The 25,989-nt window shown below is 41.4% G+C and overlaps 1 protein-coding gene across 4 annotated transcripts in view; it reads left to right on the top strand.

Moving 5' to 3' along the window:
- Positions 1-25,989, top strand: part of NFKB1 (nuclear factor kappa B subunit 1) — a 105,803-nt gene that overhangs the window by 30,906 nt on the left and 48,908 nt on the right. For all 4 annotated transcript variants that reach the window (XM_081812049.1, XM_081812048.1, XM_081812047.1 and 1 more), the window contains exon 6: positions 25,176-25,324. In XM_081812049.1, coding sequence (XP_081668175.1) covers positions 25,176-25,324 — 149 coding nt within the window. The remainder of the gene's footprint in view (positions 1-25,175; positions 25,325-25,989) is intronic.

The raw sequence follows: 25,989 nt of genomic DNA, 5'->3' as shown, positions 1-25,989 counted from the left end.
AAGGAAGAACAGTTTGGAGAATCTGTTACAAACTGTCATTGTTCTTCTAGCCTGTCTTTGTTCACTGAGAGTTTAAATGCCTTTGCTGTTCATAACAGTTAAAGGAAGTCATTTTATTTATCTTAAAAGCTCTTACTCAGAAAGCTGGAGAAGAGGGAGAGAAAGACACAACCATGAGGCATTTGTCCCAGAGCTCTTCTCCCAGTCTCACTTTTAATAGTGATCGTAAAAGGGGACCTTTCAGGTTACAAAGGGATTTTAAATCCCTACTCTCTGTAAAATTTAGACAGAGGAAAGAGTTGCTCTCAGTATCTGTCTCTTATCAGGAGGATCTTTACAATTGTACATGTCTTCTGTTGTAGTGAACTAAGCACCCGTTCTGTGTGAGGCTGGAAGGGGGAAGCAGTGGGCCAGATACAACTATATCGGGGTTTCTCAGACTCGGCACTACTGACATTTGGGACCAGAAAACTCTTTGTTGTGGGGGGCTTGCCAGTGCATTGCAGGATATTCAGCAGCATCCCTGGCTTCTACCTGCTAGAAGTCAATAGCCTCTCGACAACTGTGACAACCAAAGGTGTCTAGGTATTGCCAGATGCCCCCTGGGGGGACAAAATTACCCTGCCTTAGGACCACTGATCTAGATGCAGGGTCAAATCAACCGTAACCTTTCTCCTATGCATACTTTTCTACTTATAAAGCTGTTGCACATGGGTTATATGGAATTGCCTAAGTATATTATTTTGCAAACATACATACTTTTCTCCATTATTAGTAGATACTTATTTTCAAGATGATGATCACGGTGACTGTATAATTTCTTCTCGGATCTCTGAGCTAGCATACTGGATATTAAAGAGAAAGACAGAAAAGAGAAGAAAAAAGATGTCTTCAACATTCCATATTCTGATAACTGCGTATCTAAAAGTTAACATAGGAGCTCTGTTGGCACTCGGTTATGAACTGTTACAGAAGAGAAAGTGAAAGTGGAAACAGGCTCAGACCAGGCAGCCGGCCTGCAGGCTGCTGTTGCATGTGAGCAATGGGAGCATCACTGGAATTGTCCTCATCCTCCTTTCCAGTGGAGGGAGGTATAACAGGGGGTGCCCTGCACTTACCGCAGAATCCATTCCTGCAGGAATTCAGAGGGAGGGCATTTAGATTTACTGGGAAGAAATGCTATTTCTGAGGTCTACATATGCTACATCCTTACTAAGTACATTTGTTCAGTTTTAACAGTGAAATATTATGGGCTCTGCCTTTTCCTCACCTCCAGCCTCCTACTGTTCTCTCTCTCCCTCTCCGAGCACACCACTTCCTTGAGAGGCCTCTGAAAGGCTGGTGGCTCCCCATGCTGTCACACGCAGACAACAGCAAAGGGTCGGGGGCTACCCTGAAAGCTACTGGGGTTCACTGTGACCCCTAACAACACTTTATAGAGTGCATGAACGAAAAACCCACTTGGCTTACTCTCTTGCTAATTGTCCAGATATGATACTCAAGTTAAATCATTTTAAAACAACTCTAGGTGTCTACCTACTCCTTTTTCTACTGGAATTTTGTCCCATGCCTAAAACCCTATTTCTAATAAGCTTGGTGTAAGCCAGGCTTAGACCCACTCTTGCCATGTGGAGATTATTTCTAGAACTCAGGCTATGGGCTACGGGACCATCTGGTGCTCTGCATGCTTCTTTCAAGTCAGAATCCTGTTCTGATTTCCAGAGCCTTGCTGTGTAAGTCTTCACAGTCTTTTTATTATTTTTTTAAGATTTTATTTATTTATTTGACAGAGAGAAAGAGGGAGAGAGAGAGCACAAGCAGGGGAAGCTGCAGGCAGAGGGAGAGGGAGAAGCAGGCTCCCCGCTGAGCAGGGACCCTGATGCAGGACTCGATTCCAGGACTGGTATCATGACCTGAGCCGAAGGCAGATGCTTAACAGACTGAGCCACCCAGGCGCCCCTTCACATTCTTTTTAAAAAAATTGTTTTAATTACAAAATACTTCAAGCATATTTCAAGAACATTTAAAAATTGGTATAACAGACACCAGGTACACCATTTGGATTTAATAGATCTTAGCATTCTACCATGTGAGCTTCTGATCTCTCTATCAATGAAACGCAGTTACAGCTACAACCCATCTATCACTTTTTCCTTCTTCTTGGTAAGTAAACCACTACTCTGAACTTTCATTCTCTGATATGCTTTAATATTTTTACTACACTAAGTATGCTTCCATAAATATTGGCATTTTCAAGAGGACTAATTTTTACTGGCTTCCACCCTAATTTTCTATTATATATCATGGCTCCTTTTCAGGGCAAATGAGAGTTAAAACTAGGCTCCGTTGAAGATCAGTGTTCACTTTGATCCTGCTGATTCCTCTTTATCAGCTAGATAAAATTTATTCATTTACAGTGTGGAGCTTATTCTGACTCACAACAACAACAACAAAATAACATTAAGAGAAAAATCTAGGGAAAGTAAATATGCGGATGAACCATTATGTCCTGCCCTTTTTAAAGAAAAGCTTTCCTGTTGTTAAACATTTAATATTCTATTATACTATCCAGTAAAGTTTCTCTTTAAAGTTTCCTCACTTCTGATTTCATCACAGAGCTCCTAATGGAAGAGGCTCGTAGAAAAGCCCAAGTAGCTTCCTCGGGGCCAAGCTTGTCCCTGCCTGTTTTTGACTCAGCAAGGAGCGCCAAGGAAGGCTCGTTTCCCTCTTTTTCCCGAAAGTTATGCATCAGATTTTTTTATTAATCAAGCTGCTTTCCTCTTCACAAACGTGGAAAGGCGCCAACAGGAGCAGCTCCATGGGGCTTTGTAAACTCCCAGTGATTCTCTTCCAGTGTGGCAGAAAGTACCCATCCTCCAGCAGAGCCCACTCTATGCCAAACAGAAATCAGTGTCAGTGACCTTGATTCTAAAATACAAATAGCTTACCAGTGGGTATTTTTATTTTCTCTTTAGTTATAAATATCAAATGCAAAGGACTACAACTTGAAACACAGCTGATGGGAGTGTAACTATTTTTAATCGAATGTTTTCTGAAAGCTTGTTCTCACATATGTGTTCTTTCCTGAGTGTTTTACATTGAACAGAAGGCATGTGTTGAAATATGTAGGTCAACAACAGCTTTTTTGTTGTCCCCCCTACCCACTTGATTTTTTTTTTTTTAAATCTCCACTCAAGGTGCCTCTCACTTAAAAATCCTAAATGGTGAGTTCTGTCAAGGTCAAATAAAGACTGGCTGATCTGCTGTGGCATTTAAGGCTATCACATATCCTTGCATAACCTTTCCTTTGTATAGACTTGTCTGATCCAGGAGGATTGCCATTTTAAGGATCTAGTTTTAATACGAATTTTGAATAATTTAATCTGACTCAATTTCTAAAAACAACAGGGAAGAAAATCACCAGTAATCAGGCATGCATATAGAACCTAGGCTCATAGCATTTATTAAAATTTACATCAGCAACCCTAAGCTGTTTCCTATTTGCATATGTTCATAGGGGAAATAACGACATCCCCTAGACAGAGAGCCCTGTGCTCTGCATATTGAGGAGAGGGCTTTGTGGCCTGGGTCCCTTTTTGTGGTTTCAGAGAACTTTGAGACTTCTGAATTTCTGTGCAGAATTTTATGTAAATGTACATACATTTTTCTGAAGAAATAACTCTTTAATCAGATTTTCAAAGGGAAGGACTCAAACATGGTTAAGAATCAATGCTGTAGAGTATGTCTCCTTAGCTTTTTGATAGCAGCTAATTAAAAGATTAGTTGGTGTATATATATGTAAAGAATGTCTTTGTAAATTTTTTCAGTTTTTATTTTTGTACCTTTTAATTTTATAGTTATGTTTTCGCATTTTTTTTTAATCCATTTTAAGTGAGTTGAAATACTTCAGGTTGCCAACACAAAGCTCAGGAAAGCCTCCCTTTACTTTGGTTGTAGGGTGAAAAAGAAGGGAGACTTACTATCAACAGACCAAAAAAGTGAATAGGCTTCACTGCTTTTTCTCTCTTGCCCTTCCATATTGATGCTGATTCAGCATGAAGATAACCATTAGTGATTGAAGTTAAAAGAGAGAAAATTCATAACAAATATTCCTTGGGCCCTGTGTGTCCGGTCCTCTCTAGGCAAGCAGACAAAACTCTCTCCCGTGTGCAACCACAATCTAGACTTCTAGATAATTTTTCTTTCAAGTAGTTCAGAAGTTTTGCATTTGGCCCCTAGAACAAAATATTACCTGGTAGAATATTTTTAAAAATAGCCCTCTAAACTCACTATATGTATTCGTCTCTATTACGAACTAGAGAGGGCAACTCGTTAAGGAAACTTCTAGCAGAGATCATAGCTGTGAAGCTTAACCCTTAGAGATTATCAAGGGAACCCCAGATTGTCTGAATTTTAAGTTTTGTTTTGTCGGTCCTGGCTTGGTGACCTTCCTTCTGCTGGTCATTCTCAGTTTTCTTCCCTCTACTCTTCTTTAAATACATGATTGTCCTGGGACCATTCTTCAATCTAAAGCAAATCTCTGATGGCTTATAACCCTTGTGGTCTCAGTCTGAAAATTATATATAGTGTCTCCCCATTCCATTCAAGAATTAAGGTCTCATAAAGTCACATACTGGTAATTCTTCTTGATAAGATAAGAATATCCAGAAGTACTACAGCCCTCAAAATGTGTAACACCTCCTCCTCCACAGACAAGCTGTTTCTCAGCCTGTCAGCTGGTCTAGAGGTGAGATGGTAGACTCCCCTGCAGTCTCAGCCTACTATCCTCATCTGCGGCGGCAGGGGGGGGTGGGGGGGGTGAGGGGAGTCCCAGATCAGAACTCTCTGGCCTATACTCGCTTCCTTGAGGTCTCCTGAGGGTGCGCTGGAAGGTGTGTGAAGACTTTCACAGACAGTTCCTCTCACCTCGAGGTCCCCATCCACCCAGAATGATTATAAGAATGGATTGTTGTGCTTACTTTCATCATCTCATTTAGGCATCACAACAATCCACTGAGGTAGGTTCTCTGATCCTCATTTGATAAATGAGAAAATCAAAGCCTAGAAAAAATTAAGAAGCTTACCCTGAGTCTCACAGTCTTTCTGGGATGGAGCCCAAGATTTCTGTTCAGACAGTATGATTTTTTTTTTTTAAGATTTTATTTATTTATTTGAGAGAGAGAGAGAGCAGGAGTAGGGGAGCAGAGGGAGAGGGAGAAGCAGGCCTCCCCACTGAGCAGGGAGCCCGAAGTGGGGCTCGATCCCAATATCCTGAGATCATGGCCTGAACCGAAGGCAGACCCTTAACCGACTGAGCCACCCAGGCACCCCCAGATGGTCCCCCAGACCATCATGGGATACTATTGAAATATTAAGGGTCTGTCTACTCGTGAGGGTCCTTTAAATCTATAGTTCTCAGTCATTCAGAATCACCCAAGAGTTGCCTGCAGAGATGCCTGGGACCCGTTCCACACATGCTAAATCACGATGGGTCATTTAGGGGTGCCTGGGTGGCTCAGATGGTTAAGCATCTGCCTTTGGCTGAGGTCACGATTCCAGGATCCTGGGATCGAGCCCCACATCTGGCTCCTTGCTCAGCGGAGAGCCTGCTTCTCCCTGTCTTTCTACTGCTCCCCCTGCTTGTGCTCTCTCGTCCTCTTTCAAATAAATAAGTAAAATCTTAAAAAACAAAAACAAAGCAACAATGTGTCGTTCAGCCAATATGGGATTCTATAATTTGGTGATAATTTCTAAGGACTTCTGTCATATGACAAGATATAACAACAGATGAATGAATAGGTAAGTCATGGTATAATTGCAAAATAAAATATGCCACTGTTTTTAAAAAACAACAAAATAAAATAAAATTTAAAAAAATGAAGACTGTACAACATGGAAAACTGCTTATGGGCTAATGTTAAGAAGAAAGCAGGATTCCAAATTAAAAATATAATCTCTGAAATGATTTAACTCAGTGAATGAGTTAAAATCAAGATGAGAGAAAGTCTCTTTCAATTATCAAATGGAAAAATAGATCTGAAATAATTTCCTGGAATGTAGCACAGAAAGACGGAAAACTTGAAAGAAAGGGTGAGATAAAGGGTGCAGGAGAGCAACAGGTGAATGACTGAAGGCCTGGAAGGAGGTGATAAAGCTGCAGGTTTCCGGTTCTATGCTTAGAGGTTCTAGGGCTCGGGTTAGGTCAGGTGTGGCTTATGGACCACGCCTGTAGGTGTTAAAGCATTAGCCCTGAAGTCAGCTAGTTTAGGGCTGGGCGTGATGTTGATTCCTTGTTTTGCTACTAACTAGCAGTGTCGCTCAACTTGGCCAAGCCACAGTTTCTTCATCTGTAAAGTTGAGATAAATAATACCTACTCCATAGGATATGCATATAAATTAAGTTATTCAGTGCATGGCACATAGTAAGCACTTAAAAATGATAGTTGCTTTTATTTTACTTCATTTTATTTTGCTTTATTTTATTTTATTTTATTTATGAGAGAGTACGCGTGAGCAGGGATTGCGGGGGAAGGGGCAGAGGGAGAGAGAGAATCTCAAGCAGGCTCTATGCCCAGTGTGGAGCCCAGTGCGGGGCTCAATCTCATGACCCCGAGATCATGACCTGAGCTGAAATCAGGAGTCGGACGCTTAACCAATTGAGCCACCAAGGCACCCCTTTGCTTTTATTTTTATATACCCACACTAATTTAAGTGTTGAGTGACAACCTTCCTGATTGGTTTATGGAATCATGGAGTTACACAAAAGCTTCACCAGTCTACTAATTATTTTTAGCACAACCTCACTAATTAGTATTGCTTCCACTCTATTTACACCATTTCCTTCCTTCTTTCTGGGGTTATTAAAGTAGGAGATTGAAAAGAGATCCTGTGCCAAAAGCTTACTTGTACATGTAACACATGATTTCTTATGAAAATATAGGTAGTCGGAAGCCAGAAAGGAGTGTATTAAACTTTTGTTAGGCTCCTTAACTGTGTTTTCCTTGACACTATGCATGCACTGATTTCATTTGCATGGGTACTGTATTATAGTTTCCTAGGGCTTCCATAGCAAATTACCACAAACTGGGTGGTTTAAAGCAACAGAAATTTATTCTCTCACAGTCCTTGAGGCTAGAAGTCAAAACTCAAGTTGTCAGCAGGGCCATGCTCCCTCTGAGGGCTCCAGGGAAGAATCCTCCCTCCCTCTCTCTAGCTTCTGGTGTTCGGGTGCTGGCAATCCTTGCCACTCTTTGACTCCTTAGCGGCAGCACTCCACAGTTTCTGCCTTTGTCTTCACATGGCTGTCTTCCCTCTGTGTCTGGGATTTGCCTGACCTTTCTCTTATAAAACATCAGTCATTGTGTCTCAAGCCCACCATCATCCAGTATGACCTCATCTTAATTAATTATATCTGCAAAGACCCCATTTCCAAATAAGGTCACATTCTGAAGTGCTGGGTGGACATGAATTTCAAGGGAACGCTATTCAACTCATTAGGCGTATGTTCTGGCATTAAGCTTATAAACTAGTGGTCTCGAAGTATGGGGTAAAGACCATTTTAGCCCCATTGTGCACTTAGAAAGACATTTACATGTATCCATTGTGTTCCCTTATATGTCATTATTATATATTTAGGGAGTAGCAGAAAATCTTTCAAGTTAGAGAAGTTTGTCAGTATTTTGAATAATTTATTTAAGAAAGTAACTCCGGTGTTATTTCCCCCATTGAGTAGATGTTGGGCCTTCAGTACAGTGGTGTGCTAGTACCTGTTTAATGAACAAAGCAAAGCCCTGATTTGTAGTATTGGTCAGTTTCCTGGATGTAAGTACTCCCACCATGGTCAATTTCAAGCCATCAGTGTGAAGTACTGGCTTGCAAAATTTCTGAAAATTTAACAGTCAACTCCTGTGAGCAGGTCAGACCAATTCCATCCGTACCACTGCAAGATTTTGTAAAGAGAAAGGTATGAGATCATATCCTAGATATTAACCCCAATGAACAATAGTCGGATCTACAGAAGATAAGGAATTGCTTCATATAAGTATTAGAATTAAGTGAAGTAATTGACATAAAAGCACCTGGCACATCTATAGCTTTAAGTGTTCACTCAGGACATGTTTATGTTTTTAATTAAAAAAAATTGGGCGCCCGGGTGGCTCAGTTGGTTAAGCGACTGCCTTCGGCTCAGGTCATGATCCTGGAGTCCCGGGATCGAGTCCCACATTGGGCTCCCTGCTCGGCAGGGAGTCTGCTTCTCCCTCTGACCCTCTCATGCTCTATCTCTGTCTCAAATAAATAAATAAAATCTTAAAAAAAAAAAAAATCATGAAAATGTCTGTAACATGATTGTTAGTTCCGTGAGGGCAGGCAGGAATTTTTTTTTTCTGTCTTGCTTACTGCTGTATCTCCAGCACCTGGAATAGTATATAGTGGGTGACCAATAAATTGTTTGGATTCAACATGCAGGAAATGGCTAGAATCAGACTTCCCAAAAGAAGCACTAGTACTATCATAATGTAGTAAAGAAGAGACACTTAACATGATGTAATAATAATGGGTTGTTACTGGAAGCATCACGTCTTCGACCAGCCTTCAAGGCTTCACTCCAGTTGCTCTCTCTCTCGTTCTTTCCATCTCACCAGCCTTGTCTTCCTTTTCCTCCCTTACCGCACCTGACCGAGAATCAGGTGATCCATGTCCTTGTCCCAGTGAGTTGGGACACTATAACTTAGACCTTAGCCTCATCTCTAACTTTTCTGAGTCAAAATGGGCCTCTTCTGCCTCAGACTCCTCAGTGGACTCTCTCCATGGCAGATCTTCCCTACAGAACTGCTCCTCCTAATATCTTTCCCTTCTTGGAAAATGGCAGTTCCATCCTTCCACTTGCTCAGGCCAAAACCCTTGGGGTTATCCTGAACACTTCTCTTCTTACACCCCGCATCTGATCCATCAGGCCATCTTACTGGTTGTGCCTTCAAAACCTACCCAGGACCTAATCGCTTGTCACTACCTCCACTGCTACCTCCCTGGTAGAAGCCACTGTCCTCGTCTTTTTCTCCCAATGGTTTTAGCATTCATGGATGATTCTTTACTGAATTATTTATTATTAGCAATTGATGATGATAAACTTGTGATTTTCGACTGACATCATTCCTTTTACTTTTCGTTAGTTGGAATTCTGTTTTAAAAAATCAAGCTTTCTCAAAAAAGAAAAATACAGAGCTTTCTCTTCTTCACATTCCTTTAAAAACTTTTTTTTTTAGTGTCAGTATGTACTCATTGGTCATTTTGTTAGTCACTGTATTATAAGCCATTCCTGTCATTATTTATTTTGATGCTTAAATTGGTCCCAGTCTTGGCCAGTGAGTTATTTGTACTTGCTCCTCTGTCCTTTTGATATGTCCCCACTCAATTTTTGAATACTTCCTTATTTCTGAAATAATAGAATGCCCTAAGCTCACCCTATGCTTTCCCTGCGCCAACCCTGGACTCATCCATCTCTTCAAGAAGCCCTGGTTCCTTTTATCAGAGAAATTTCTTTCCAGGCTTTCATTAGAGCTAGAAAATTAATTTTTTAAAAAAAATTTTTGAATTCATACTGATACCTCTAATTCCAGTCTAACCCCACAGGCTTCTTCCTTTCCTTCCGCCATTCCATATTTTTGTCACCTTTCTCTAATAATGAAAACCCTAGTTGCCAGCGATATCAGTATACCTACTCATTTTGCTCAGCCCCGTAGTACATACAGAATAGCTTCTAAATTGCTATACTGATATCAATACAAACTTACTAAATACAGTTCAGACTTTCTTTGCAGTTTTTTTTTGACCTTCAAATATAGTCAAGAGAGGATATTCAAAGCAATGTGTGCAAAAGTGTCTTGGATTAAACTTTTATCCTTCTATATAGGTACGGTATCATTGGGATACATAGTCATCCTTTTTGTTGTGTTCAGTTTTAGGAATTTCCCATCCTTATTGATTTCATTTTATTTTTTGAGTATCAGTATTTATCAGTCTCATTATCTGCCATTTACATGAAATTAACTAGACTCTTTAGAAATCATGATAAAGTCAAATTGTTTTGTTATTTTTAAAAATAGGAATATAGACACAAAGGGAGTCAGTGAGAGCCTTGATGTAAATTGTGTTCTGGATTATTAGTTCAGAAACCTGAATCCATCTAAACCTAGAACATTCCATGTGTAGGTTTCAAAGGCTGCTTGGCTGTCCTCCCTTCCTCACATTCACGTAGCACATGTTTATCTAGTGCACCCCACATGCCAGGCAGGGTGCTGAGCTATGCGCCCTGGTCACACACATGAACGTGATCATCTCTGCCTCCCAGGGCTACATGGAAACACATATATACAGGATGATAATATAGATGTTACCCAGATTTGCTGGAGGAATGCCTCTTCAAGGATGCTCTGCAGTGCATGTGTGTGTGTGTGTGTGTGCATATGCGTGTGTGCGTGCATGTGTGTATCTTGGGGAGGGCTGGAGGAAAACACAGCCTTACATGGGATCACCCTCTGCTTCCACACTTCCAACCCGCCCCCATAACAGAATGCTCATGGCATTTGATAGGTATATTTCCAAACCAGAGGCTAGAGACCTGGATATCCATCTCAAGCACCTCAGTAAGACCAAATCCCACCAAGTGTATCTCCGTGTCTTATTTGACAGGTTTCTAAAGTGGTAACATGGTGAGATGCTGGAGATCCTCTGGTTTGGTACTTCAGGGCTTAACAGTATTTCTTTTTTTTTTTTTTTTTAAGATTTTATTTATTTATTTGACAGAGAGAGACACAGAGAGAGACACAGCCAGAGAGGGAACACAAACAGGGGGAGTGGGACAGGGAGAAGCAGGCTTCCCACTGAGCAGGGAGCCCGACGCGGGGCTCCATCCCAGGACACTGGGATCATGACCTGAGCCGAAGGCAGACGCTTAAGGACTGAGCCACCCAGTTGCCCCTAACAGTATTTCTCGTGTTGATGCTGTCTACGGGAAGAATAGTTCCACCTTAGGGATCTTTCCCCAGCCACTTCAATGTGTTTTATCAGTGTCTCCAGTGGAGGCCTTACCACATTTGCAGAAACATGAAGTGATAGATAACAAATAATTTGAGTTCAAATTTATTTTGAAAAGCTGGGGCAAAGGGCTAAATTCTTTTTTTTTAAGGCTTATTTATTATGTGAGAGAGAGAGCACGCGAGGTGGGGGTAGAGGGAGGAGGGAGAAGCAGACTCCCCACTGAGCAGGCAGCAAAGGGCTAAATTCTTAAGCAGTGATATTTAAAGGAGATGAATGCATCCAAAAAGCAAATTACCACACATACAGAGTGGGATAAGCAGGCAAAGAGATCTAGAACTTTTAGGTAACAGTGGACTTAACATCACAACAACGTGATGTGACCACCAAACAAGTAATTCCATATTAGGCTACATTAACAGAAGTAGGGTATATAAAACCAAAGAGGTGGTGGTCCCTCTCCCACTCTCTGTTGAAAGGCCACTGGAGGAGAACTGTGTATACTGACAGGCACCACATATATAGACAAATAGAAGCCAACTTGAGTTTGTTCAGGGCAGAATGGTGACAGAACCCAAACCTTCAAAAGGGAGTAGTCTTTGAACCTGAGATTATTTATAGCCTGGAGAGTTTGGTTGTTATCAGATATTTGAATGGCTACCATGAGAAAGGAAAGATGAGCTTTATCCTGTCTATCACAAGAGGATGAAATGAGGAACAATGAATGGAAACCCTAGGGGAGAGAGGTTTCAGTTGTTACTGAGAGTTAGAGCTGCCTAAGGGTGAATGTATAGCCTCAGGATGAATGAAGTTCATTGTCACTGGACTGGCTCAGGAATAAACTGGAAGACTACAGGGCAGGGAAGCTAACTTATGTAAGATCCTCTATGGTCAGAAAAGTTCCTTTTTATTTATGCCTTTAAAAATATTTGCTTAATAAATTAATAACTTTATAATAAGGGAAATCAGGATTTGGTTATAGGGCAGTTATAATTTTCTGGCAAGTCCCTAAAAATGGAAATTAATAACTTGCAGAACATTTCATCCAAGCATCAGTGTGTTTGATTCATTTAATATACTTTGTGTTTTAGTCATTTTATACTGAACTGAACAATATAAAGTTATCACATTGAAGGGGTTTTTTTGCAGGTTTAAAGTCCTGCCATTTTTCCAAATTCCTGGCTGATGTTATTTTAGAGCTTGTTAGACATTTTGGTGTTTCCCCCCTTCCTCCTTTTGCTTACATCATAGTATATAGATGGTACAACATGTTGGTTAACCTCAGTCTGACACTTAGGTCGCGTTTTCTCTTTTGCTCCATCAATGTCTGGGACGTAAATTAGCCAATAAAGTGGCAACAAGAAATCAGACAAAGAAAATTTCCCAGTTCTACTCACTTGTAATTCTCCTAATTTAGTAGGGGTTTTCCACAGGAAATCATGGAAGAAGAGTTGAAATGCCTTATCTTATGTACTTTCCTTTTAAAGAAAGGAGCAGTTAATTGTCTTCTTCCCAGAGTGGTCCACATTCTTGTGCAGGCAGCTGTATTTACTCTAGTACAAATTAAATTCTACATCAAATGATGTCTCTGAGTACTTTCCGTCACTGAGAGCCAAATTATTTAATTACTTCTTTAACCAGTGGGTTTCAGTGAAACTAATAGAATGGGTTTTGTAAGCAAGAAATATTATGTTGTGAGGAGGATTTTATGGCTTTAAGAAGAACGAAATTAGTGATATCTAATCCCAACTAAATTTGAGTATCCGAGTCGGAAGATAATCTTAATTATCTCAAATCATGTTTGGGTCAAAAACAATGTGTTGAGAGACTTTAAACTATTTAAAGATAATGTTAAAAAGTTATATTAATAATTTGTTTTCAAAGAGTAAATAAATCAGAAACCTAAAATTTTTATTTTGGACGTACTTCAGTCATACCTTTTATGTGGTCTAATCCTTCTAATTATTTTCATGTAGTTTGTATGGATTAAAAAAAAAACTTTCATAGACTAAAATTTCTCCTTCTGACTTTATTTTGCTTGTCTGTCCCCCCCCCCCCCAACTTGTGTAATTGACGCATTTCTGACATATCCCCAGAAAAGACCGATCTTTATTATCAGGACTTAACTATCCAGGCAGGGCCCTCCTTGAATTAACTGAAAATAAACACTGTGGGTACTCAATTTCAGTTTTAATGACAAAAGTTGAAATCTGTGCCTAACATAAAGGTTTTCTTTGTCTCTGAATTTTGATTTTCCATGCTATCAGAGGCCCCATTGCAACAGGTAATTTGAGTGTTGATTGTATGTTTTCTCAGTTTGTAATTGTGGTGACATGTTTTTAAAATGTTCGCAGTTTTAAAATGAAGTTCATCTATTAGGTTCCTTCCAACTCAGAAATTCTGTGATCTTAAACTTTTTTTTTTTCCCTTCAGTTTGAAAAGGTGATCTTTGGGTGTTGTCCTGTGTGTCCTATACCTATAAACAGGAGTCATAGAATTTTAGAGCTGGAAGATGTATTAGTCATTACGTAGTGATTCTACAAACAAAGACTTCAGGGGCCCGAGGAGGACAGGTGGCTAACCAAGGATCACAGCAGTGGCTGTGGTTAGATCTCTGACTGCTCACTGGAGCACGAAAACTTAGCACTAAAAATTAACCCAGATGTTCTTACCTGAAAATTTGCAGACTTCAGGAAAACATTCTTTCACACATTTAAGAATTTTGAGGCCATTTATATTAAACACAGTTTATTCATACTCGACCAACTGTGCTCTCATCCCTGTTGTTTTCTCCAAACCTGGGATCACGCTAGAAAATAAGTTAATGGCTTCAGGTGGGTTAAATTTTCCTGAGTTTGCACTCCTGGGATATTTTTCAGTGACTTAAAAACGTAAACTGACACGGTGAAGTTCTGGCCGCTTTCTTTCGGGCGGGAGGGTGACAGTGCGTCTCTGGGATGCTGGTGGGGAAAGCCCTCTCCTTGGCAGAGTGTGGCAGGGATAGGGTGTGCGAGGTCCACTTCTCTGATCACCCAGGGCCTGTGGCCCACGCAGCGCTTCCCTCCTCCGGCTCTCACTTCTGTTTTACCTGGAACCGACCTCGATGATTGTTTTCCAGCCATCCTACCACCTTGGCCTAGCCCCAGCATAGTTGGGAAATTGTATGTCAGGGTTAAATCCCGCCTGAGAACTGAATTTATAAAACTTAAAGAGGTTGCCTCTCTGCGGCCAATCTGTGTATAAATGGCAGTTATTTTTCTCAATGGAAACATGCTTCAACAAAATAATCTCCTAAGAAATAAAAGTAGGGCCAGGGTTCCATGGCCTCACTGTGATTTCAAGCCAGGGAGTTAGTAGAGTTAGTAGAATTTCACACACCTTCCGTTAAAACTTTTCAGAAACTCCTCCGGGGCAATCCCTCCTGGTTCTGTTAGTGAAACAAACCCTGTCACAGGACAGTGACCTCAGGGCAAGATAGCCTGGTGTCTGCAGTCAGCCCCCTCTCCTCACTGCTCACTGCTGCCCCCCGGGGTGGTTAACCACTTAGCTGCTCCTTCCTTCCTCCTTGTAGCCTGGAGCCTAATATTTTTTCATTCATTAGTTCTTTTATTTATTTATTTATTTATTTATTTATTTATTTATTTAGTGCTGAAACCCGAGATCGAACCAGAGTCATTAATTCTTTTAAGAAGGATTGATTAAATCGATTCTGTTCCCGTGCTGGGGGTTGGGGAAAGGGAAAGAAGAATTAAATAGCCCCTTTGTCCTCAAGGATCAATCAGTTTAATAGAGGAACTAAAATATGTCCTGAAATAGCTGAAAGATGAAAATCTGTGTTGGGTTTTGTTCACCGCTACCTAATCAGCATCTGTAGCTGGCATGTAGGGATGGCTGAATAAAGTTGTTTGGGTTTTTTGTTTTGCTTTTTGGATGGAAGAATGAATGACCTAATGGCTCCAAGACAAAGACAAACTTGTAAGAGCCAGCTAGTTAGGGTGGTCATAGAAGACTTTGAGGCAGAGATTGGATCTTGGCCCGGATCTTGAGGGAAAGGTAGAAATTTGAAAGCAAACCTCTAACTGGAGAAAAGAGCACAAGCAGAAAAATCAGCAGCATAGCCTCAAAAATAGAAATCTGAGGTTGAATGGGAATAGTGAATAATTCTGCTGGTGCAGGGAGTACATGAAAGAGAAAGGTGGGAATAAGGCTTGAGAGGTATGACAGGGCCAAATTGTGTAAGGCTCCAGAATTTGGGCTGGGTTTGGGGGATAATGGGTAGATTATTACATAAGTTTCAGTATAAGAATGAGCTGCTATACTCAGCTTTGTGCCTTCGCAATATAACCCTGGTAACAACGTGCCAAGGGATTTTGGAAGGGAAAGGCACAGGGACACCAGTTAGAAGAACTGCACTGGTTCTCTATGAGTTAAACTCAGAGGTCAGGCTGAGATGGATAAAAACTAAGGCAATGAGAACAGAAGAGAAAGACAAATGCCAGAGATTTGGGGGGCTATGGCCTGGCTGAAATTTGGCAGCTGATTGAGTGTGGAAGACAGCAGAAGAGTCTGAGGTGATAGGGAGGATTCCAGGGCAATTGCTGAGAAGGGGGTGGTTTCATCAAACAGTAGAGTAGGTTCCAGAACAAAGTCGATTAATTCGGTCACGGACAGATGAGTTATAAAGATGTTATGGACAAGAAGATGCTCTACAGACAGCCGGCGGTGTTACAGACGCTTAAAAGGAAGGTAAACACACGGGTTTTAAGTTAAGGAGTTATCTGCTTGGCACAGACAATGCCGGGAGACTAGAAAGGAACATCAAGAGAGTGATCATGGTAAAGATGAGAAGTGGACCAAGGACTGAATCTCTGAAGAAACTTCTCTTTGGGGAGGAAGGAGAGCACCTTAGCAGAAGTGTCCAAAAAGTAGGAGGGTAGAGTTTCTCGAAGGGAATGGTAATACAGCCCAGGTTTCTAAGAGGTTAAGTGGGAATGAAGAATAAGAAATGGCTAGCGGGTTTGGAAACAGGGAGTCTGATCATGACCTTGAAGCACTTTTTCATTGGGGGGATAGGGGATTTAGTTCATTTGAAGGAGAAATACCTTTTAAGAACCTTTCTCACTGGGTTATTAGGGAAAAGATGAAATGAGAGAATCATTCTCTATTTCTCTATTTCTTGGTGTTGTGCCTGGCCCGTAGGTTTGAATAAATGCTGACCTTTACAGTTGTCATCATCATTTATCAGGAAAGCGTTTTTTTTTTTAGAATAAGGGAGAAGACTAGACATGTTTTGTAACTAAGAGGAAGGGTCCCTTTGAGAGGAAGGGAGGAGGGTAATTGAAGGAGGTCTGAAATAAGTAGGCACTAAGGGCAAAAACAGAGTGGTTAACTCTGGAAAAGGGAACAGACCTACCTTTCTCGGAATTAGGGGAGGATATGTGAAGTAACAGAGACGTTTTGAGCCTGAGGAACAGTAAGGAGAAGGAGGTTAAACAGATTCACATGCAATGGTTTCCACCTTCTCAACAAAGTGAGAGGTTACCTCAATTGCAGATAACCTGCTTAAGGCATGAAGAGACAAATGAGAATCACTGTCCTTTATTTTGTGCCTGCCATGTACTGAGAACTATGCTAGACACTTTAAATGATCTTCTTTAATCCTCATGAAAATTCAGAGATTATGTATTTGCATTCACATTATACAGATGGGAAAACAAGTCAAAAAGGCTAACTCTCTTCCCCAGGATCACACAGCAAATAATGGAAGGTGCGGGGATTCAGAGCCAGGACTGTCTGACTCCAGAGCCTGATCGCTATGGAAAGGGACCCTGGGCGGGGGAAAAAAGGAGCCCCAGTAGATTGAGATCTTGGAGGTGTAGCTGTGCTGTATCATGATCAAGTCCTGCGGGATGGTTATTGCTGTCAGTCACCAGAGTGAACATCAAAGAAGAGCCCTCTCACATGGGGAGGAAGAGACTGTGAAATTGGAGTGGACCAGAAATGTGAATTCTGGGTCCCTGAGGGCAATAACAAGGCACAAAATAGAGGTATGTTTGAGTTAGGGGCTAAGACTTGTTAGCACTGTGGAAGAATGCCTGATGGGCAACAGTTAGGGTGGGGAGAGGGAAGGACATGGGGCTATCTTGGACTTTAAGAGGAAAGCTGCTACCTTGGTTTTCTAAGGGAGATGATTTAAGAGTGGCCTTTCCTTCTCTTTCCCACAGCTGCCAGAATTCCTGCCACTCAGCAGTTAGATTCCTCTTACCATCCTGGGGTTCCAGAGCGCCCACCCAGACACCCTTCCACCAACATAGGCTAATGTGGTGCTCTGATGTAAAATAATCATATTCTAATTTAAATAGCCTATTGAGGGGTTACACCGGGGTCTAGCCATGTTTTTCTTTTGGAAAAGATAAAATAATAAGAGAAAGAATGTAGTTACCTTATTTCCACTTCCTACTTAGCACAGCTCTTTAAATTTTAATAAATTGCCTTCTTCCATGGATCACATTTTAATCATAGCTTAATTATTTAATTGTGCATTCACTAAAGAATCAATTATCGAATGCCCACAATATGACAAACATTATTGCGGGCACTGGAGATTTACCAGGAAAGGAATCGGTGTCCCTACTCTGATGAAGCCTCTATTCTAATCGAGAAGAGAGGCAATAATCAATACAAGTAAAGTGTGTTGTAAATTAAGTAGTAATTAGTAGAAAGAAAAATAAAGCAGGAGAAAGGAGCAAGGAATGCAGGGATTGCAGTGGTCAAGTTCCAACAGTGAGCCATGAAAGCCCCCCCAAGAGAGAATGGCATTCTCCAAAGCCGAAAGGAAGGCACGAGAACGTGCAGGTATCCGGAGAAAAGAGCGTTCCAGGCAGAGGACACGGCAAGTGTCGAAACTCTCAGGCAGGAGTTGAGCCGGCCAGGTCCAGAACAGCAAGCAGGCTGATGTGAGTGCTGGGCTGGGAGCAGTAAGAAACAAGATCAAGGAGGAAATGGGGGTGGGGGTGTCAGATCGCCCAGGACTGTTAAGATGGAAAGGCATTGGACGGTTTGGAGTTGTTTTTCTTTAACTTTTTATCATGGAAAATCTTAATCATATATACGTGGAACAATATAACGAGTCCCCTCGTGCTAATCATTCAGCTTCCACAGCTTTCACTTTGGGAGGACTTTGAGCCCAGGAGTGACAAGACTTGGCATGACCTGACTTGAGCAGGATCACTCAGGAGAAAGGGTGGTGGGGAAGTGTGGCAGGCACAGGAAACACAGTTGGGAGACAGATCACAGTGGCGGTGCGGAGAAGTGGTCAGAGTCGGGATATTTTTTGAACGGCTGACTAGATATTATATATTTTATGCTTTGTTGGAAAAAAAAAAAGTATTTGAGCACGCACATAGTGCAGTAAGGAAGGTAAGAGATGTACCAGAATCCCAGTACTCTAGACTAAACCCCAGTTCCGAAAAACTGGCTTATAAGTGAACATTTGTAACACGATTGATCCATAAGTTACATGTTGTGTACTCCTCCTCTATTCTTTTGCAACCATGGATGATTGGCCATGGTTGCATATAAAGGGTAAGGATTTATTTGAGTGTACTAACTACCTGTTGAGGTACAAGTCCCAACAATTCTTGCAGTTAGTAAAAGCATGTTACTTATTTTCTGAAAGAATCATGATTTATAAGCAGCTTTATTAATGTAATAAAACTGAAAATTAAAATAGAACAGATAAAAAAGAAACATTAGGTCAAAGTATGACAGAAAACTCAAGAGTTTGAAAGCAGAGTTATAGGTAGACAGATTTTATTCCTCTCTCTGTGTAGTTGATAACACCCTCTTAGCGCATTTTGTTGTGTTGATGGCAGAGTTGCCTTTCTTATTCCAGCCTGACATCTGAGTCATGTGTGTTGTTGGTCAGACAAATAGGACAGTAAACAAGGTAAAGGAATGTCACTGACTCAATGCACAGCCAGGAGCTCTACTGGAAAAACAGCCATGTCATCAACAGTGAATGGGTCAAAGAGGATATTTTCATATCATTCCACCTTACCAAGAACACCTCACTTACATTCAGAAGACATAGGGTGAATTCCGAGGTCCTCTGTTTCTTGGCTATTGACCTTGGGTTATATCACTTGTTAATCTGTCTGAACTTCTGTCTTCTTATCTACAAAATGGGGATGAGAGTGTCATCTCTGTCTACCCAAAAGGGTCACTGTGAGGCCTGGGGAGAACTGGGCCGTTTATAAAATAAAAGAGAAGAAAAGAAACTGGTGCCTCCCTGGAACTGGCCATGTGCCTGGCACTGTGTAGTCCTTCAGCAGCCATCTGAGGTCACATTACTAGCCCATTTTGTAGCTGAGGAGCGTGAGGCTCAGAGAGATTACCTAACTTATGTAAGGCCACAGAGCTAGAAGAAGAAAGAGTTGGCATTTGATCTCAGACTGGATCAACTTTAAATCCCCTACCTTAAAAAGAAAGAACCAGCTTTACTGAGCATCTTCCTACTCCGTGCCAGAAATGTGTTAGACATGGTTCTGTCCTGTCTCATTTAATAAAGGTGATTCTGTACTTCCTGGGTGCTCAACAAAGAATAAAGAATAGTAAAATCTATTTGTCATCACCAAGAGAAGATGTATAATGAAAACTATTATTTTCCTTCTTTTCCCTCTTCTCCTCCTCTTCCTTCTCCTTCTTCTTCAACCCCCTCCCTGGGCCTCCGCCTCTCTTTCTTCTTTGTTTTATAATCTGAGGTGCAGCCTAACAGAGAAGAATCAAAGTATAGTTGAATGGTGTCTGTGGCATGTTTATTTTTTTAATGAAGGAGCCTTGCAAGAGGACAGGTGCACTTCTGCCATCTCACTACTAACTCTGAGACCTCCTTTCTCACAACACACATGAACAAAACCAAACGAACAGGTTATTCAGGAATAACTGTCATGTCCCAGCACTGTCCTAGGCAAAGGAGAGCTGTACGACACTGGGCAGACGGGGTATTTACAAAAGAAAAAGTCATTGAGCCAGTGGTAGCCAGTGTAATGGAAAATGAGAATGGGCTTTGGAGTTGGACAGACCCAGGTTCACAGGGCTGCCCAATACTCCAGTTATAGGAACGATGGCAGTTTGCTTCACCTTAATGTGTCTCAGTTCCCTCAGCTGTGGAATGGGGTACCACTACTCACCCCACAGGGCTGACGTGAAGATTGGCTGAGTTAACATGTTCCCTTGCCTTCCGTAAGAACAGTAAGTTAGGAAGTATAGATGTATGTGCTCTGGGTGTTTAACAAGCAAGAGAGGTAAGCCAATAACCCTTAAGTTGCCCATTGGTTTTACCATCTTCTTGTTGCAATAAGTTGCATTTGCTTTTCCTGCCCTACTCCAATCACATTCGCCCCAAACGGGACAGTCATGGAGTTTTTTGAGCTAAAGTGGTGAGGAGAGTGCCATGGAAGATGCATATTTAGGTCCTACCTTTGAAGAACGAGTGGTTCTAGATAGGGAAGAGATGGGAGGGACACCCCTGGGGATTGGAACCACTTGCAGGAAACTTTGAAGAACGAGTGGTTCTAGATAGGGAAGAGATGGGAGGGACACCCCTGGGGATTGGAACCACTTGCAGGAAACCCTAAGAAGTGGTGATGAGTATGGCTTGGGGGGACAGTGAGGAGGACTCTCACCACAGAGCCATTGTACATGCTTTTCTCAACCTGCTGTCTCCTACCCACCCCTTCCCTTGTTACACTCCCGCCCCTCTTTCAGAGCTCAGCGCTCATTGCTCCCTCAGGAACCTTTCTCTGACTTCCTGACCAGATCAGATCCCTATTATGTATGTCTTTTGTAAGGGCTTCACAGTTAGGCGTGTATATTTCTCTGTGAGTTTCTTTGAGGACTATCAGCCCGGCTCTTTAATTCCCATCAGAACAGAGGTTATGTCTGTTTTGCACTTCCATTGTATCCCTTCACTCCTGGACCTGCTGTAGTGCGTGACACATAGAAGGGGCCTAAGAAACACTCACTGAATAAATGGATATGTTTTGCTTTTCAGTGAAGTAATAGTCTGGATAGGAGAAAGGGTTTATATTTGAGATTGCTAATCCCATTAGGTGCAAGGGCTGTATTCACTCATTTAATCTTTAAGAACAATTTGTGAAATCAAGTGCATTTCATTTCATTTTAAAGATGGGGAAATTGATGTCCAGAGATGTTAGCCATCTTTCCGTATTGACCCAGCTGTAGAATAAGTGGCAACAGAGGGATTTGAGCCTGGCAGCTTGACGTCAGAGCTCTTGTATTAAATCAGGTTGCCCCGTTGCTTTAGCGGAAGAGGGACAAAGTTAGGTACACAAGTAAAGTTAGGATAGATTTCTGTTTGAAAATTACGGATTTTTTTCCTCCTCCTTCTGGTCACTTATCATCATCATGGTTATCACTTCATGAGAAAAACTAAGCAGAAAAGAACTCCTTCGTGTGTCACGTTGCACACTCATGTTGACTCTTCTGCCAAAGTGATTCGGTCAAATTTCCTCAGTAAATAAACCGGACATTTCAAATTTTGATTCCCAGAAAATTTTAGGCTACTTCTCTTAGTCACCTTTTAAGAACCAGTATGAACTTTGCTAGAGCATGACAGAGAGTAACTTTGAATAAAAGGAGGTGATTTGATTAAGTTTGGTATTATATGCGACAGTAGGTTTCTGTTTTTTACTCAAAAAGCAGATCTAGCCTGTGGTTATCAGGACTATTGTGTCATAAAGCTCCTGGAAGAAAGGTTTAATTTCATCAAGGAAGCTGAGAAATCCTGAGCACCTCCAAGAATGATAGCTGTTACTATAATAACACAATTTATTACTAAAAAATTAACAAAGCCCAATAAAATATGGCACTCTGGAAAAAAACAAAAACTTAACCCTAGAAACAAAAGTGACTTGAATTGGTCATTTATTCCAGCCCCTGCCTTTAGACAGGATTTTTAAAAAATCATCTCAGGGCTGTTATATCTCTAGGGAGGGAAGTACATTACAGTAATCAATAAGATAATAGTTAACACTGTATATTGCTCTTATGTACTGGGCAGCGTTCTAAAAACTTTAACATATTTGATCCTCACAACAAACCTGCAAGGCCCTATTTTTATCCCTGTTTTACAGATGAGGAACTGAACACTGCCCAAGGTCACACAGCTAGTAAATGGTGAAACTGTCTTCAAACCTAGATAGTCTGCCCTTGAAGTACACGCTCTTCCAGTGTCCCTTGGTAGCCGATTACTCACATTTTCACCTTTGTCTCCCTGGCTTTCACTGAAAGCTTAACTTGTATTTAAGCCCTTAGCATGTAAGAGCCTGCTATGTTCAGACTCTTTCAAAAATAACCCAGCCTTCCTGGCAGATACAGTTGCTTTCTGTAACTTAATTTTCAAGGGAACCACTATTCAAAGAAGTAGGGAGGCTGAATAAAAATAACCAAATTCTCTGTAGAACAAATGAATTTCTGGATCAGTTGCAAATAGCTTTCAGTCATGGCAGCATTCTCTGAAGTATGCCCTCCCCTAAGTTAGAATTCCATTGTCTTCATTTGCCATACAACCTGAAAATAGTATCATTTTTTTTCTGTCCCCACACTTCAGCTTTCTTCTTTCAGTCAGTATTTTGGAAAGTCCACAAAACCCAGGGGCCTCCCTGTCGTTGCCCTGTGGTTGGTGTAAAAACCAGATGATGCCATGCTGACCTGAAGTCTTTTAAATGGATCAAACTGCACATTAGTCACTGGCAAAGTTTTCAGGTCCTTTTACCTCAGAGACTACTCAGTTCCTCATTCTTGCCACCCTTCAGTCATGAAGTAATAGCAAGAAAAAGATGTGAGTACTTTTTGAGGACACCTCCTACTCTTTCCTTCAGGGCTAGTGACTGATTCCTTCAGAGTGGTGACATTGAAGGGTCCTGATATCCAAAGGCATTGGGCTCTAATTGCTAGATTCCTTCTGGTGTTCTGCTTAAGTGGAGAGCCTACCTGATTTCACCCAAGTGAAGCATTTCATCATGCCTTACACTGTTGCATTCCTGGGCTCCGAGCACTTAGGAGTGAAATTACATGGTCTATTGAGTGCTTTTCACTGTTCATTTACTGCTAAAGAAGTCCCTGTAGAATATGTCATCATAACAAAGGCTGATTTCACATGCTGACACCAAGGCCCAGGACCGGCATTGGCAATCCAGGGACTATTGCAGGCACAACAACCAAGTTTGGAGCAAACCCAGAACTTTTCATTCCCTGTCCTGCCCTGAAGGGCAGAGGCTTTCTTCTGCCTGTTTTAAAAGGGAAAACACTAAGTTCATAATTATCTTTATGCCCAGAAGGCTTTTTTAAGTGCTGTACCTGTTCTAGAAATTATTTGTGCTTGGAGGTGGCAGTCAAATCCAAATTTAATCCTCAGCATTCTTTGTCATGAGCTTGCTCTGCAAGGACAGGAGGCCACTTCGTAGGAAAGGCCTTCTCCTTGGGAAGGTTTGGCAGCAACTCTGGGCCAAAGTTCAGGCAAAGAGGCCCTAGTGTTTCCAGGGGAGCTATACTGTTGATTAGAAAGGATTCTGTCCTTTGCTCAGGGTGGGAAACTTCTCTCCCCAGACAATCCCAGCTCTGATCAACTTCTCCTCAACTCTTGCAGTGAGAGATTGCATTGGGAAAAAATCCATATTGAAAAAATGCTAACAAAACCCTGCTTCAATGGAATATGAATCCATTTGATGATATTTATAGTAGAAGTAGACTGGTTGAAGGGGATTCTGTGTTTTTCCAAGGAATTTTATTGGCAAGTGTAGATTCTTCCTCAAGTTAATGTTGGAAAGACTTCCATCAAGGATTCGTTGCTAGATGGGATTTCAGTCTACTTTCTTTTCCTTCCAAGCTATGGGCTGCTTGTACAGAATAAAATATTTCTGATGATGTATAGTTGGGAGATCCTGGATATAGGTCAGTCACTTCTTCAAAAAGAGACAAGATGAGCTAAGGAAATAGGATGACCGGCTCTTCCCAGTGTTAGCCCTGAAAGCCCTGGAAACCCCCTCAGTCCCAGGCAAACCAGGATGGCTGGTTACCCTTTAAGGAAATATAGTGCATTTTCAATAGTTTGGCTGAATTTATCACAGTATTCTGACTTACAGGATTCGGGAAAGTAAAAATAAGGCCGTTGGTCCATTCTGTTAGTATGATTTTAGTACTGGGGCTTTCTCAAGGGAGGAATCTGTGGTCTACTAGAGGGGGCTGGAGGACCAACTAGAGGAGAAAGGGTGTCCAAGCTGTCTTTGCTTTAAAATGCCATTTTCTCCGTGCTACATCCTTTTTATGGCTCCTGTCATCATTTTAAAGGTATGACAGTTAAAAAGATAAATGACCTTAAATAGAAAAATCTGGTTTTATAAAACAAGAGCTAAATAGGTGTCAGATCTAAGGATTGGCAGGTAGGGAGTGCACTTACTTGAATTGAAGAAACTTACTATGACCTGGACTTATGTAACTCAGTTATCAGAGCTCATAGCGGAGAGTGCCGACGAAGGCTGCAGTGTCCAGACACATCACCACAGGCCAAGTCCATAGGCTTGGATATCCATGGCCAACCTTCAGAGCCAGGTCCCTGGCAAGACTCTGTCTCCTGCCTAATCTCATGGCAGAGACTTGGGGTTACACTGCTTCTCCTTCCCTCGATTTCCATCAATCCATCAACCCCACTTCCCTTCCCGTGGATCTTTTACCCAGCATTCATTCATGACTGAAAGTTGTGATGAGGGTACAGATGGAAACATGTTCTCGGCTCGTAGGAAGGGGGATGCTTCGTGGCTACACAGCATCCTCTACGAAGTGCTGTTCCAACTTGAACAATACATGCAACATTTTAAGTGGCCTGCTTCCTGGAGTATATCCTCCATACCCAAAACAACCAACATTAGCATTTTACTTTATTTCCATCCCGTCATTTGTTCATCACATATTTTTTATTAAAAAGTAGAACTGTGCTCATGTATGTACAGGTATGCCCAATTTTGTATCATACTTTTTACACTTACTGGTTTGTCATAAGCATTTTTCCATGCTGCGGTATAGTCAGATGTACTAACTTTTTAAATGTGCTTCTTACGTAGATCTGCAACTATGTGGGACCTGCAAAGATTATTGTTCAGTTGGTCACAAATGGGAAAAACATCCACCTGCATGCACACAGCCTGGTGGGAAAACACTGTGAGGATGGGATCTGCACTGTAACTGCTGGACCCAAGGACATGGTGGTCGGGTAAGTGAGGGTGTCTGATACTGCGGGAGGCAGGAGCAAATGCAACATTGCACCTGGGGACTTTGACTGAATATGTCCTTTTCATTAAGAACCTTCCCAAGACTCAGAGGTCCTTAAGATGAAACTGTGAGCTCTCACTTGGACTCCCAAGGAAAAAGAAACCCACATGTCTGGGTTTTCTTGAGTTTGCACGGTGGTTCTGGCCTAATTATTTATAGCACCCCCTTTCAGTCTCAGAAGTGGCCCAGTTTGGATGATAATTTATATGGTCACTTACCCTATGAGGCATTTGTGCCACTTTTAGCTGTATCTTCCTTCTGGAAATAAAATAAGGACAAATTAGAAGAAACCGAACTATGGCAGAAATAAACACCTTTTAGGTTTTATACTCTTGATGATTCTTTTAATGAACTATTGAGTCTGGATTTATAGGGTGAACATTTTGAGCATGAAAAAGATAGATAAATATTGTTTCAGTTCTCTGCTATTTAGAAAGTGTACACAGAGAAAAAACGTAGGAATGCAAATTTGTTTTGGCATTCATTAGACTTGAAATGTAAATACAAAGGGACATACTCATTTAAGAGTTAGTCAGACAGACAGAACAAGCAATTTTAAATGAATGAAAGATTGTAAAATAAATTCAGCCCAAAAGGAGTAAGAAA

The sequence above is a fragment of the Leptonychotes weddellii genome, chromosome 2 (assembly GCF_054177405.1).
Source record: "Leptonychotes weddellii isolate Sample4059 chromosome 2, ASM5417740v2, whole genome shotgun sequence".
NCBI lineage: Eukaryota > Metazoa > Chordata > Mammalia > Carnivora > Phocidae > Leptonychotes > Leptonychotes weddellii.
Note: the sequence above shows the minus strand (reverse complement) of the source record. Positions and strands in the feature narration are given on the sequence as shown.